Here is a 15,177-nt window from a genome sequence, read left to right on the forward strand (position 1 = left end):
AAAGTTAAAGTAACAAAATTTAAGAATAAATTTATATATTCAACTTAAAAATTATTATTGTTGTGCAATGTTATTAAAATTCGTAATTCAAAAACATAACAGACTTCTTTCAAAATTAAAAATACCATAAAATCAAAATAATGAAATTTATGGGTGAATATTTTTTTTTTTTTGAGCATGGGTGAAATAATATATTTGGAACTTATATGTAGTTATATATAAAGACGACATGTTTATATTTTGGAACTTAATAGTGAAATAATATATGGAGCATGGGTGAATATATTTTGGAACTTATATGTTTGGATAAATTTTTTAATTTTTATATATAAAATATTGATTTATATGTAGTTATTCAATTTTTAAAATAATGATTTTTATAATTTTAACTATATAATACACGTTAAATCGATTTAATTTTTTATAAATTGAGTTAATATATATCTAATTTATAAATGGAAGTCCCATAAAATTTTTGGTGAAAATTTGTCTTAATATTTATTTAATTTCTTTATTAAAGCAAAGCGCTGCCATAGGCTATAGCCCAAACGAAGGCCCTTCCTCACTTTCTATATAGGACACATATCGCTTTCTCTCCTCTTTCTATCTCTGTTGCGATCTCTCCACCGGCACGTAGCCCAATTTCCAACTCTCAATGAGCTCTTCTTGATCTCTCTCACACCAATTTTCTCCTTTTTCACCTCTTCAAATTACACCACCAACAATGGAGGAGGAATTGCAGAAGCGAAACACTGATTGCGTTTATTTCTTGGCGTCTCCTCTTACATGCAAAAAGGTAACAACTACTCGCAACAACAAAATAAAACAAACTAACTTAATTTCCTTTTTTTTTTTTTTTCTTTCTTAATTATTCGTTTTCTTCTTGTTGTTTCTTACTCTTCTTTCTCTTTTCGCTTTTAAATCGTTTCTGGGATTGTTTTCGCGCACTCTCTGTTCTATTAATTTTCTGTTCTCAATTGCGTTATTGTAGCTTCTTTGCATTTGAATGATCATTGGGTTCAACGAATTAGGGTTTCTATTTTGATCCGTTTTATGATTAAATTAGATGGATTCAACTTTTTTTAATAAATTCTCGAGGTTTTTCTCCTAATTTAGACTGTTTCTTTATAATTAGTCACTCGAAAGGATTGAAAGATGGATTTCACATTGGACTGGTAGATAGTTTATTCGATGCTTGAGCTTTCTTTTATTCTGTATGGAATTCATAGCTTAATTTTGTTGTATAATAACTCCGTAGCTCTTATTTATTTCTTTTCCAATATATATTTTTTTAGGGGATGGAGTGTGAGTACAGGCACAACGAGATTGCAAGGCTTAATCCTAGAGATTGTTGGTACTGGTTGGCTGGGAACTGTCTTAATCCAACTTGTGGTTTTAGACATCCTGTAAGTATCTATTATTCTGATCAGTTCTATATCTACATGTGTTAGCTCGGATTCAGTGAGTTTGACTGTTTACTTGATAAGAACTGTGCATTTAATTTCAGAATGTTGTTATTGAGACTGTTGATACTACTGGTATTTCAAATGGGATTGTGCTGTTGCGTTACGTTCTGCAGGAAATGGTGCATTGTTTACTTTTAAGCCCCTCTTATATGATACATTCTGAGTTAAACTTTTGAAATCTGTAGATTATAAATATCCCAATTCTAGTAACTGAGATATTCTCACAGGAGGTTATAGTTATGATATAACAAAATGGAGTTGTATGATGAAAGGACCTGCATGTTTTGAATTGAGAGTATTTCTTATATATTTTGCCTTGTAGGTACCAGTACAAGGACCATAATTTCCTCTGTGCCTATCAGAAGGAAGTTGAATGTTAACTCATAGCCAAGTATGTTGGAATGAGTTTAATATGATTGGTCTGAAGTTCCTTGCCTCCTTTTTACTGCCATTTTTTTTTTGGTCGGCTGGGGAATGTGTTGTTGCTTGTTTGTGTTCTAAGCTCTGACTTCTGAAAATGGAAGGTGTATTGGATTAGAAAATAATCTTCATTGAATTAATTAGCAATTTTTTAAGTTGTGTGAACAATTCGTTAGGCACCAATAGCTGACATGATCGATATTAAGAAAGACTGTAGTGCTCTGGATGAAGGTTGCAATAAAGTCTAAAGCTATTTGGAGTTTGAGAGAAGAATGACGGCTGATAACTGTACGATATCTGAGAGAGTGTTTTGTATTGTCAATCAATATGTATTTTCTTAGAGCATTTAGATATAAAAAGCTATATTATACATGCTTGAAGTGAAGCCTCTCAGCCTGTATAAGATGGCTTTTGGGGACTTGGTCTACCCTGTCAAATTGCCTTTGTATTTGGAAGGGATGTCCTTGGTGGAAATGTGAAGCTGAGAGCATGAAGGAAAATAAGAAAATGAAAGTGGGAGTAGAGAAAACAAAAGAAAGAAATAGAGTCTTAGGAGGTACACAGTAAATCCCTCTCTGCAATAAATTATTCCTTATTTCTGGAGTATTAATTTATCGGTGGCTGTGTTTATAACCTGTTATCCTCTGGTATCTGATAATGTTTTTTGAACTAAATCAACAGCCATTAGAAAATCATGCTGAAGCACCATCAGAATCTGAATCGTCTTCTGTACATGGAAACAAGAGCACTGTCCCCTGTTATTTTTATTTTAGCGGTTTCTGCAATAAAGGTGACAGATGCTCTTTTATGCATGGCCCTGATGTCAATACTCCTACAGGGGTATCTGGTAATTCATCCTCAGTAATCAATGAAGGCAATCCATTGGATAACAGGACCTCTGTAGGAAATGATATTTTATCTGTAGCAACAGAAACATATGCTAATCCATCTGAAATGGCTCCAAAGGCAGTAACTGATTTGAAATTGCAGCCCAAGGAGAATATCCAGCTTCCAGCTCCCAAAAATATTGTAGTTCAAAGTCCCTCTCCCCAGATTGCTGTATCCCATTGTGAAGAAGCTGTTACTGTTAGATCTGATTTCTTGCTTCAAGCAGATAGTTTCATTCAAAGTAGATCTAACATATGCTCAGATCAGAGTTCAGAAGATCAAATGGATGACTGTGTTGAACCGGAGGAGCGATGGGAATCATCCCCTGGTTTTGATGTTCTTGTGGATGACAAATCAGAGAATATTGGTTATGAGGATGATCAAGACTATTTACTGGCCCTTGACAGGGAACACAGGGAGCTGAATAACCATTTCTTGGGGTATGACTTTGAAGACCTAGTTGAGTATGACCCTACTTATTGTGAAGCAGAAGCAATGTATGAAGGTGATATATATGATTCTTTTGATTGTGTGAATAATGTACATATCATTGATGACATTGAAAATGGTTCTGGCCGCTCTAGAAGTCGGGTATTGGATTCCCTTTTGTCCCGAAAGAGAAAAATCTTACCAGTTGAATTGGCAATCAATGACCGGAGGGTTGTGGATCTTCGAGAGCGCTTAAGGAAACACAGAGTAATTCATGGTCATCCAGTGATTCGATCATCAAGAAGGCAAGACTCTTCTCGACTGATTGATCGAAGCCGGGAAAGGACTCGTTCTGTTAGCCGGCGGCTAGACGGAAGGTTGGCATCTGAGGTGGGAAAGAATGCAGTTGAATCACATGGAGATAATCGGACTTTATTAAATGGTGATAATCAACGTGGCTGGCTTAGGCAGTCACGATCATGTAGGTCTAGACAGCGACACAAGGAAAAAAGACTGGCTAAAAGGCAGTTTCTCTCATCCGAAGTCCCAAGGAAACCAGTTTCGAGGGAGAGGAAGTCCACTCGGGCATCCATTGAATTCTCAGGACCGAAGACCCTTGCTCAGATTAAAGAAGAGAAGAAAAAAGCTGAAGGAAATGGAGATGGCATTGGCAAAACTGGTAATTCAAGTAGAATGGCATTAGCCGACTTTGAGGGTCCTAAGCCTCTGAGTGAAATCCTTAAGGACAAGAGGAGGATGGGTTCCGTGCAAGACTTTTGATGGTAGTAAAGGCAATGAAAGGTGGATACTTTAAGACCAGAAAGAATGGAAAGCATTTAGTCTTATGCGATAATGAAGGTAAAAATCGACATGTAATCCTTGAATATTGTGGTTCCTGCTACTTACCTCCACCACCATTGATCATATCGAGCACCTAATTACAACTATTTTCATCATCTCTGCTGATATACTGGTTGTTACTAAGATAGAAGCTTAACTTAGAGCATATTGATTTCTGGCTCTACTCGCATTGCAGACTTCGATTACATCTTCGGATTCAGTATTAAGCTTGTTCTTGTACAGAGTTACGCTATCCATAAAATATTGCATCATTGCCTTTGCTTTTCCATTATTAACGTTGATTTAAATCTTTGAAATTCATTTCATACTCTCTTTCTCTCAAGAATAATTTGCTGTAACTTTGTTACTTGGTGCCTTAAAATACAAACGGCTGCCTCAATCTAGCTAGTAGTTAAGCACATAAAAACCAACTTTATTTGGAATTAGTTGTCATCCTATCTCTGTCATTAGATTGGAACAATTTAACTATTTTGCCCTTTAATTTTAGCAAAGTTTTCCTGTATTTCCAAAACGTAATTAAGGAGAGATTAGTAAATGCATATCAAATCCCAGCAACAGAATAATGGTTTAGGTATATAATTACATATACATGTTCCATTTTATTATAGTCGTTAAGCTTATGCCTAATTTTGTCATTATCTTCTCTCTCTCTCTCTCTTTTCTTGTAATAATGGAATAATTCTAACATCCATTATATGCAAAAAAAAAATAAAAATAAAAACTGGACTTCTTTATATATTTATATGCAGAAAGAGTTACAGAAAAACAGAGAGAGAGAGAGAGAGAGAGAGAGAGAGAGAGAGATGGAGAGTGGTGGTGGTCTTCAAAGGTCTACGACATCCTTTAGAAGGCAAGGATCTTCAGGCTTAGTTTGGGACGACAAGTCGTTCTTATCTGGAGAATTGAAGCAAAATACTACTGCTAAAAGATCAAATGATAATAGCTTACAACGTAGTCGCTCCGCCGGTGCCGGAGCAGCTGGCTATCGGACGGTCAAGGTTTCATCTTCACCTAATCTTGATCCTCCATCTCCTAAGGTCTCTGGTTGTGGCTTATGTGGGATTTTTGGCAAACCTGTAGTCTCTACCCGTCCACCCAAATCAAGTAAGCGTTTATAAATTTATTTATTTAATTAATTAAATACTTCTTAATGAACTTGTACATGTTGTGGATGTGATTATCATAATTAAATCTTCTTCTTCTTCTTCTTCTTCTTCTTCTTCTTCTTTTTCAAGTTTGTGTGATTTTTGTTCAGTCTTGGATACTTTAATCTATGTACAAAAAGGAATTAAATGATCTTACTCTTTTGAGCTTCAATTTATATAATTTTTCTCCTCAAATTAATTAATTAATTAATTGGTTATTACCTCCTGATTTTGGTATGATCAGTGTATAACAAATTTATGGGGCAACTATTGATATTCCAGAGGGTTCAAGACAGTATATAACTATTTTAATTTAATCAAAACCTACTTGATTTTATTTATATATAAAAATAAAAATTATGTAATAACAAGCAGTTGCATTTTTATAGTTGGTTCGTATATGTCATAAAAAAAATTAGTTGGTGACGTAACTAATTTTGCTTTTGTTTATTGTATTAATTATCTGAAGTAATATCTCCTAATCTCCTAACCAGCAAACAAGACGCTGACCAACACCGTGTTGGCTTTTCAAAATTGATTGATTTATTACACTTCATTTGGTCGGTTAAATCTAGCAGTTTTTGACTTCTCACAAGATTTTAAATAGTTAAATCACTTTAATCTTAGAAAAAAATAAAGGTGATTGACTAAAATGACCATTTGATTAATGGCTAAAGTTTACTACAGATATCTTAATAAGGGTAAAATTTAGTATAAATTAGAAAAGTTTTCTAAAAGCATCATTTAAATGAAATAAAAAAAATTAATAATTATAAAATTTAACGGACGAAAACATGTGGTTGGTTAAAATTTCCATTCTATCACTAGATTCCAAAAATTGATCTTGCATTGTAATTGGCACTATTTGAAAAAAATAAATAAATCTCAATTGAATAAATTTTAGGGTGAGTTTCTAATTCATTCCATGAGCTAAATTACAATAAATTAATAATCATTTTTCTAGTTTTTTATTTTTATTTTTTCATCGTAAACACTTAACAGAAGTGTAAATGAGTTGAGATAAATTAAGTTTGAGCATGAATCATTATTGAATAGTTGATTTTATTTAGGCTTAATAATAATAAAAAAAAAAGACTGAACTTTGACTTTTTTATTAATTCTAGTCAATTCTTTTATTTTATCAATCAATACCGCGTACTTAGTTTTTTGTATCAATTAGCATCGGGTTGTCTTCCAACAATTTCATAATAATGTGGTAGTTATCTCTCGCAAGTAGGCCCACAACATCCAATGTCAGCGTTGAGTCATATATCCACGTATACTAAAAAAAAAAAGCTTGAACTTTAAAATTTTTGTCAAATCTAGCTAATTCTTTTAATTTTATCAATCAATACTATGTACGAATTATCTCTGTTAAATGATTTTGTTATATTTATATTTATTCAATTAAATAATTTATTAATTAAATATATACATTAAGTGTATAATGAGATTAATCAATTAGAATTCAATTTTACTTTACTGAAGAGTCTTTTAAAAATGTTATTTTAAAATATACTAATTGATAAAATTAGTTTTTAAAATAACATTTTTAAAAAAGACTGCACTAAAATTGAATTTCCCATTAGACACTTAATATACATAGTTAATTAAATAAATATCAATATAACATAATCATTTGATAGAGATTAATTAATACGCAGTATTGATTGATAAAATTAAAAAAACTGGCTAGATTTAAGAAAAACTTTAAAGTTTAGGCTTTTTTTTTTAATATATGTGGATATATGATTTGGCGCTAACATTGGATATTGTAGGGCCCACTTGCGAGAAATAACTGCCACATTACTATGAATTGACGGAAGACAAACGGAGGCTAAAATTGATATAAAAAACTAAAAACGCGGTATTAATTGATAAAATTAAAAAAACTGGCTAGAATTGATAAAAAAAGTCAAAGTTTAGGCTTTTTTTTCTTTAAGCCTTTTAGTTGTCTCATGTTTAGAGTATATTAATCTTATAATAATAATTATAATTTTTTTTAAATTAATATTTTATGTGATCATTTAATTTATAATTATTCAAAAATAATTAAATATACTCTTAAAAGTCATTTTATATTTTAAAATCAAATATTATTAAAATTTTATCAAAAAATTAACATTTCATCAGTTAATGACTCATTTGTCATTAATTATTAGTAATTACTACTAATTATATACTAGCTAAAACAAACAAACAAACAACTAAATAGGTTGTTTGTATGCCATTAAAATTATGGGCCGGCGGCTTTTACTTAGTGCATATGATAGTGATAGGATTCAATTAAAATTTCATTTTAATATTGTTATTATTTTGTAATTAATTAATAGGTAAAGACAAGATAATCTAATTAATTAATAAATAACATTTTATTTCCTTTTAGATAAGCATAGAAAAGAATTTCAAGGACTTGAGTCAAACCCCAATAACAAACTTTAGCAACTCTTCAATGAATTATGAACAAAGAATGGAAAAAATGGCACTTGATGAGTAAACCCATTTGAGACTATTGAAGTCAAATGGAGCCATTGAATTATTATTAATATTATTTTTTTAAAATTATTTTTTAGTGGAAAGAGACTCAAATTTTAGTTTTAGAATTTTTTTTAATTAATTTGTCATATAAAGTCCATATAGTGTCCCACTATATTTGGGACTTTTGAATTCTTATGTTCTAGATAAATTATGGTGGTAAACAACTACAAGGATTAAATTTATTATAGTTAGTGAATAATAATTGAATAATCAGATATGATTTATGAAAAATATTACTAATTTTTAGTACTCACTTGATTTAGTTCTTAATAACTATGTAATCAGGGTTGTAAATGAAACAAGTCGCTTATGAGCTGTTCGAGGCTTGTTGATAAAAATTTCCTCCTTTGCTCAAACTCAATTCATTAACTTGCAAGCTTCACAAGCCATCTCTCAGAGTTTGATTGAGCCAAACTCACGAGCTAGTTCAATAAAACAAAATGAATCAAACATATATTAAAACTATATCATTTTGGTTTGCTACTTTTGAGCTCGAGTTCAAACCAATTACATTGTTTTGCCATGTATATCCTCAAAAAAAAAAAATAATAAAATGTTTTAAACATTAATTATAAAAAAAAGAAAATGTCACGAAACTAGCCTTCAATCTACATTTACATAACCTATAATTTGATAAAAAGAAAAAAAAAAAGAAGAAATTTTTTAATATTATACTTATCATCGTCAATCAGGTTCATGTTCAGTCCGGTTTGACCAAACCAGCTCAATGTGTTGAAACAAACCAGCTCAGTTGGTCAAATCCAAAGCTCTTTGAACTTTTGTCTTGAAGACTAAAATGTAAAGTTTTTCCATTGAAAAGTAAAGGAAACAGCCAGTTGAATGGGTCACAAATGACCCAAAGTTTGAGCCCACAATGCAATGCCAGGCCGGCCCATATACTTTATCAAATTCCTGCACCAACATTTTTCACATGAGGAAGCTAGAAACAACATAATATATGTGTGTGTCTTGACATTGGAGAGGGCACATGGTTTAACTGAAAACAGATTATAACTGTGTTATAGAATATGTTTCCTGTTGTGAAGAGATGGGTTTGACAGGGAAGAAGACAGGATTATTTGATTATTACTCTATAATTGGCTTCACCAATTTTGTAATCATAGGTTCTACTATTAGTCTGTTTTGTAACACATGGGATGTTGGATCCATTTGAATTTCATTAATTCTTTAATATGTTCATTTTAATTAGGAAAAAGTTATATGATGCAATTGATTTTAATATTTAATGGAATTTTTAATTTATTATTTTATTCTACCTTGGAAGGTTTGATTTTGACCTAATAGCTTTTTTACTTATTAAGGAAATAATTAAAATTTTTAAATTATAATAAAATATTTTTTAATTTGATTAAATTATTATCTATTTCATTTAATTACTTAATTAGCTTAATAATCCTTATTAGTTAGGTCAAGGAAAAATGAAGGTGATAAGAAGAGTTATAATAAATTATGCAAAATAATTATTTTGTTTAGTGAGATAAGTATAAAACAAGAAAAAAATTAATTAATACTCCTAAATCTTTTTAAAATAATAAATAATTTTAGATAAAATAACTTTTAAGAACTGACAGATAAAAATAGATAAAAGGAGTAATATATAAAGTTCTCCGCATCCATTTAAAATAAGAAATGAAAATAGTTTATTCAAATAACTAAAATTAATCATTTTAAATATTAATTAAGCTTTAAAAACATAGGTTATTTGAAATTAATTTCGAAATAAGATATTATAAAATTTCATCTCCTAATCAAGATCTAAAAAACCACAAAGAAACTATTTCCACCCACAATACCAATTTGAATCTAAAAATTAATATTTTAGAAGTTTGAATATAACCTTAAACAATTTTTTTTCTTTTAATTATAACAAGAACGTTTATGAAAGTCTTCCAAAGAATATGAGATCATTCAAAGGAAATGAAAAAGGAGAAATGCAAGAATTTCTTATACAACAATTCTAAACAGAAAAAATAGAATCATTTCAAAATTAATGAATCAATATACATACCTTCTTGATGTTATAAGCCATATGTTTAGGACTAAATTTCTCCAAGCTTTCAAAAGTTCTCCTTGCACACCTAAAGGCATGCACTTGCATAAATCCAGGCATATCACTCACTAATACCTTCACTTGAAGAAATGAAGCCACTGACTCTAAATTTGTTTCCACATGTGACACAGATTTTCTTCCCTCCATCAACTTTCCTCCTCCTCCTCCTCCTCCTCCTTCTCCTTCTCTTTCTCCGGCGCCATGTGCGATTTCTTGAAAATTTTTTAATTTTTTCGTCGACAAATTGTGTGAAACTATTTTATTTGTCGCGATACTAATCAGCTCGGATTTATTTGGGTTGTAATATTTTTTATTGGTGAATTTGTAGAAATTAAAGAACCCTTTCTTTTGCTTCTCATGAGGAGTAGTAGCCATTTTGATTTCTGAGGCTTTTGTTCTCTCGGTGGGTATATATATTCAATTTGGTATAAGGTTATAATGTGTGAGGGTGAAGTGTTTGGAACCATGACCACAAAAGGTGTAATAATTAAAATAATGTTTGATTAGGAAATTAATTAAAATTAGAGCAACTAATCAAACCCATGTGTTATTGCCTAATAAAGTGGTATAGTGCTTGTGAAAGATTTGATGTATTTTGTTTTTCCTTGATCAAATGGGTTTGAATTATTAATTAGTCTTTTTTATTAGGCCATTTTTGTTTGCTATGAGTTTGTTTCTGGACATCCAGCACATATGGACCCAGGACCCCCCTACCCTCCACCGCCTATTTAAAAAATAAGTACCCTTTCAAAAAAAAAAAAAAAAAAAATTGTCAGTACATAGATTTTATTCGGCACTAACTTTTCGAATAGTTGGTTAAAATACTAATTGTTATTTTTTACGATGTTCAGTGATATAGAGTTTGAATTAGCTTTTAAAGGTTAATATAATGTTTTGTAACGTTTAACTTTTAGGGTTTTATAAAAAAACTACTAAAACAACTATCAAAACAGTTAATTTTGCCGAACTAACCCATAAATTGTCCTCAATTAGTTTTAAATTTTATTTAATTTTTTATTTTAATCATATATACTTAATCAAATTAAATTAAAAATAAATTTAATGTAATACTATTTACAGTTAAATAAAAATATGATTATAAATAAACAAAAATTTATGAGTTATGCACTTCATCATTTAGCTAGCTACCAATAAGTAATGAGATTAAACTCATTATGGTAATTGATTAATTTAGTTTCAAATTATACACACTTTAATTTTTTTTAATCCATTTTATAGAAATTTTCAAATTTTATTTAATGAACTATAATAAAATATAATTAAATATTTTCATTATTGTATGTTAAGATTATATTTGATTACATTCTATTCTGATTTTTTAAAGGTAACCATATTGCATAATTTGTCAATTCATTCACCGATTTCCAAAAATAGAACAACATTTAATAATTAATACCAAGAAGAACTAAATTTGGTATGATGAACATTAATTATGATAACCAATGAAATAATGGTTGTCAATTTGGTTTTATCTGATTGATTGAAAATATTCAATATACCTAATTGGTTTTGTATTATTTTGCATGTGCATTCTTGTAATAATCTATAATGATTGTTTATGATTTTTTTTTCACATACTGCCTCTATTCCACGATACTTATCACATTTACAATTTCACGTTCCTTAAAAAAATCATTAAATTTTTGTATGTTACAATAAATAATTGAATAAATTGACTATATTACTCTTAATTTAATACTAATTCTCTAAAAAAATCATTAAATTGAAGTAATAATAATTATTGATCATATACAAAGGGTAAACATGGAAAAAAATATTTATTACTCGTTTGAAACCATAAATGTGTCAAGTATTTTTGAACAAACTATGTTTTAAATGTGATAAGTATTATGAAACGAAGGTAATCCATTTTACTTTAATATCAACATTTGATCTTTTTAATAGGAATTAAACAAAATGATTAGAATATATTGATTTTCTAAAAATATATAGTAAAATGTCTAATTGCCCTTCATGAAATTAAAAACTTCTTATTTAATTTTATTACATAATACGTGATAAATATGGATAAAATTGAAAAAAAAAATGATAGAATTAAAGTCATAATTAAATATTAATTAATTTTATAAACCGTAATCAATTTTATCTCAATGAAATAAAGGATATTTAAATTCCATGACTCGAATTCATCAATACATATAATTTTCTGGTGATCTTTACCCAATAAACACACTATATTGTAATTTCAGTTAAGATAATCAAAGTTGGGCCGAAATAATGGATTTTCTAGGTTGACATTTCAAGGTTTATAGTTTTGGACCTTGGGCTCAATGTTCTCTGGGCGGCCCATTAATTTTATGCTAATGTATATTGAAAAAGAAAAATTGAAATAGTCTCAATATCAATATTTACCATTAAGTCCCTGAGATTTTACAAAATTAATCAATTTATCCTCGTATTTTTAACTATTAACTGTTTAGTTTTTGAGTTTTAGTTTCTGCTTAATAAATAATCCTTCCGTACAAAATCAAAGCATTTTCTGTTAAGCGAGGCTAAAAAGTAAGAGATGAGAGAGAAATATTTTACAATGACAAATCTATCCTTAATGGCTCTACATGACTCTCACCATCACCATATTTTTCACTGATTTTGCCTCCTCCTTTCTCACGATCTTCCTCAAGACACGTACTCTCTTCTCAGAGCAAAATCTGCATTTCTCCTGGATCAAGTCTTTTTTTTTTCCCCTTCCTTTGCTGTTTCTCCTTCAGTTTTACACATTTCTAGCACCAACAGGGAAAATATAGAGAGAAATAGAACGGCTAGCCATTTTTGGTTTTCGGATCTTCTTCTTTCATTGTCCATTTCTGTTGAAAAATTAACAGATCTGCAACATTTTGTCCATCCGGAAACTTTTTTTACCAGATCCATAACAACGTCAAAACAGAAAATGGTAAGAATAAATCTCCATTTAATCACTTGCTAACCCTTGCCTTATTTTGTATATCTAACAATTTACTAATAACTAAATTCAGAAATTATATGTTAGTAGAGTCTGTACCATGTATCGAGTTTGTTTGATAATGTTTTGTACGCCGATTCTCTTTTCTATAATAAAAAATTGTATTTGCAACAATATTTCAGGTCTGGAAAATTTTGATGGGTTTGTACAGAGGTTTATTTGGATTTCATGGGGTGGTACAAAGGTATAATTGTATTATTTCTTATTTTTCATTTTTTGGTTTTAAATTGTAGCGGTGGATTGTGGTTACAGTTCTTGAAACTCATGGATTGTAACAATTGATTGGATTTCATTTATCAGAATGAAATCTTCATAATGATTTTCTTAAATGTATTTCTTTATTATTATTTTTTAGTTTGTATAGTTACAGAAATAGAAATTTGGAGAGATGGAGGAGAAGAAGGATAGTGGCAATGTTATTTTAGTCATTTATTAAGTATTTAATGGCAAAAATCACAAAATTAGAGGGAATAACCATTGAATGAGAGTCGAAGCTACACATTATTTTTAAAGCACTCTCACCACTTTATCTCTTTAATTTGTGTATTATATAATTTACACTTTCTATTTAAATCATAGTTTCATCCCTCGTGTAATTAATAAATAGATTTGCTCTTATAAATGAATCATCAATACTAAAATTTATAAATAATATTTTTGAGGGGATTAGTATAACATAGAGGAATGACGTACGAAAATTTGTGCAAAGAAAGAAATTACTAAGGTCATAGTTAGAGAAAAGGTTCATCTTGACTAGTTTGATATGCAATTTTGATTCTTCCCACCATAATTATTTGAATTGCACATGTTCTAATATAGCAGACAAAAGCAAGATACATTGCAGAGTCTGGTAGGTGATGGTGTACTAAGTCACATCAAGTAATTAGTAGAAACAAGTTTCTAGTATAGCCAACCTTTTGGACTTGTTAGCATGTGGTCCTTTTCAATCTCATGTTTTCAAATCCAAATTCATTTTTAATTTATGTACTCATTTGATTGATGATGCAATATTTCTTTCCTTTCCATTTTATTGACAATTTAGGTGGTGTTCTGGTAATAAAGATGTTAATCTTCCGCCTACTTCCTGCTTGTTCAGGTTTGATCTTTCACGGCATCATCCGTTAAACGAAAATAATCTAGGAGACACTACAAGAAATGGTCTATCATTGGTAAACACATGCAAATTAGAAGAAGGAAAATTATTTAACTTTCATGTTTTTGGCAAAGGCCAAAAAATTGGACCAACATGCAGGTTGGAATTGTATAGATTACAGAATCTGTATGCACATTTTACAAAGGCTTAAGCGGAAAATATGGATTAAAAGAGAAATTGTCTCTCTTATTAATTATAACAAACTCCAAAATAATAATATATAATTATTAATACAAGTATAATTACCATGCACAAGAAAGATAATCTTCCTGCATGTGAATATTAGACAAAGAACGGTTAATTTGCACAACTTGTTGAATCTGCTGTTGCTGTTGTTGTTGCTGCTGGAAGTTGCAGTTCATGAGAGAGCATGATCTAATAGTGGCATCTCCGGCAAGTGGAATCACAGGGAGAACATCGCAATTGCAAATTTCAATCATGGAGCCATCTGGGTCATGGAAGAATAATTGATCGACGTTGATCCCACCTTCCTCTACTCTTCCTTTTACGTGCTCTATCTTCATCTCCTTCAATTTTTTCTCCACCATTGCCATGTTCTCACACTGCATAAAAAACCCAACAAACAAGAATTTATTAATTAGCTACTATTCAATTTTCTTAATTGCATTGATTAATTTAGTTATATATAGAAAACAGAGAAAAGAGAGAGAGGTACTTGGAAAGAAATGTGGTTGTCTTTGGGATTAATCTGGTTGATCTTGGGCATATTTTCAGGATCTTCAGATTGCAGAAGGTGTATGCCAATTCCATAACTGAATAACCTATACATAAGAAAACCATAGTTTAGGCTAGGTTTCCAAAAATCTTGAATTACAATTAAGATAGATATATATACATAAAACATACCAAGCACCATCAAAGTCAAAAGAACCAGGTCTCTTAACAGGAAAGAAGCCAAGAACATTTTGGTAGAAATCAAGAGATTTTTCAAGTGATCTGCAAAGAATAGAGATATGGTTCAATGACTTGAGCTGCAAAGGATTTTCCATTACGTTTTCCTTCATTTTCCTTTTTAAGAGCGCGCGTTAGTTCGAATGTGCGTACACAAGAAAAGAAAAGAAATCTCAAGAAAATGGGGTTGAGTATTAAGAAAGACGAAAGAGAAGAGATGTTGAAGAGATATCTATGGCTTCTTTCTTTAAAGCTATATATAGAGAAGCAATAAGAGAGAGGGATTCTTCTTC

At 30.1% G+C, this 15,177-nt stretch overlaps 4 protein-coding genes and 1 long non-coding RNA gene across 6 annotated transcripts; 3 read left to right on the top strand and 2 right to left on the bottom strand.

The window, feature by feature from the left end:
• The first annotated feature begins 521 nt into the window (after positions 1-521).
• On the top strand, positions 522-4,332 carry LOC149494459 (zinc finger CCCH domain-containing protein 34-like). 2 transcript variants are annotated; one of them, XM_089725139.1, is made up of 3 exons: positions 522-796; positions 1,296-1,406; positions 2,568-4,332. In XM_089725139.1, the coding sequence occupies exons 1-3, from the start codon at positions 725-727 to the stop codon at positions 3,981-3,983; spliced, it is 1,599 nt and encodes a 532-aa protein (XP_089581265.1). In that variant the 5' UTR covers positions 522-724; the 3' UTR covers positions 3,984-4,332. The 2 variants fall into 2 exon arrangements, with proteins under 2 accessions (XP_089581265.1, XP_089581266.1); XM_089725140.1 differs by lacking the exons at positions 522-796; positions 1,296-1,406 and adding an exon at positions 1,813-2,442.
• Positions 4,333-4,484: 152 nt separating this feature from the next.
• On the top strand, positions 4,485-5,280 carry LOC149494460 (plant/protein). Its single transcript, XM_089725141.1, has one exon. The coding sequence runs from the start codon at positions 4,760-4,762 to the stop codon at positions 5,180-5,182; it is 423 nt and encodes a 140-aa protein (XP_089581267.1). The 5' UTR covers positions 4,485-4,759; the 3' UTR covers positions 5,183-5,280.
• A 3,084-nt stretch (positions 5,281-8,364) lies between these two features.
• On the bottom strand, positions 8,365-10,254 carry LOC149494461 (Dynein light chain type 1 family protein). The gene is made up of 2 exons (XM_089725143.1): positions 9,777-10,254; positions 8,365-8,659 (listed from the first exon to the last, which is right to left on the bottom strand). The coding sequence occupies exons 1-2, from the start codon at positions 10,191-10,193 to the stop codon at positions 8,495-8,497; spliced, it is 582 nt and encodes a 193-aa protein (XP_089581269.1). The 5' UTR covers positions 10,194-10,254; the 3' UTR covers positions 8,365-8,494.
• Positions 10,255-12,361: 2,107 nt separating this feature from the next.
• Positions 12,362-13,173, top strand: LOC149494462 (uncharacterized). The gene is made up of 2 exons (XR_016322298.1): positions 12,362-12,750; positions 12,942-13,173. It is a non-coding gene; the product is annotated as an uncharacterized LOC149494462 (long non-coding RNA).
• An 830-nt stretch (positions 13,174-14,003) lies between these two features.
• LOC149494463 (glyoxylase I 4-like) lies at positions 14,004-15,130 on the bottom strand. Its single transcript, XM_089725501.1, has 3 exons — positions 14,840-15,130; positions 14,649-14,754; positions 14,004-14,535 (listed from the first exon to the last, which is right to left on the bottom strand). Exons 1-3 carry the CDS (start codon positions 14,995-14,997, stop codon positions 14,215-14,217), a joined length of 585 nt encoding a protein of 194 aa, XP_089581627.1. The 5' UTR covers positions 14,998-15,130; the 3' UTR covers positions 14,004-14,214.
• Between the last annotated feature and the right edge of the window lie 47 nt (positions 15,131-15,177).

This window comes from Jatropha curcas, chromosome 8, assembly GCF_041381405.1.
Source record: "Jatropha curcas cultivar XTBG-Jc1 chromosome 8, XTBG_Jcur_1.0, whole genome shotgun sequence".
Classification (NCBI taxonomy): domain Eukaryota; kingdom Viridiplantae; phylum Streptophyta; class Magnoliopsida; order Malpighiales; family Euphorbiaceae; genus Jatropha; species Jatropha curcas.

Coding starts and splice junctions, on each gene's coding strand:
- LOC149494459 (XM_089725139.1), top strand. CDS start 725: ATGGAGGAGGAATTGCAGAAGCGAAACACTGATTGCGTTTATTTCTTG. Junction 797..1,295: donor CTCCTCTTACATGCAAAAAG/GTAACAACTACT, acceptor ATATTTTTTTAG/GGGATGGAGTGTGAGTACAG. Junction 1,407..2,567: donor CTTGTGGTTTTAGACATCCT/GTAAGTATCTAT, acceptor CTAAATCAACAG/CCATTAGAAAATCATGCTGA.
- LOC149494460 (XM_089725141.1), top strand. CDS start 4,760: ATGCAAAAAAAAAATAAAAATAAAAACTGGACTTCTTTATATATTTAT.
- LOC149494461 (XM_089725143.1), bottom strand. CDS start 10,193: ATGGCTACTACTCCTCATGAGAAGCAAAAGAAAGGGTTCTTTAATTTC. Junction 8,660..9,776: donor TGGCTTATAACATCAAGAAG/GTATGTATATTG, acceptor ATGTTGGTGCAG/GAATTTGATAAAGTATATGG.
- LOC149494463 (XM_089725501.1), bottom strand. CDS start 14,997: ATGAAGGAAAACGTAATGGAAAATCCTTTGCAGCTCAAGTCATTGAAC. Junction 14,755..14,839: donor TTTGACTTTGATGGTGCTTG/GTATGTTTTATG, acceptor TCTTATGTATAG/GTTATTCAGTTATGGAATTG. Junction 14,536..14,648: donor ACAACCACATTTCTTTCCAA/GTACCTCTCTCT, acceptor TTTTTTATGCAG/TGTGAGAACATGGCAATGGT.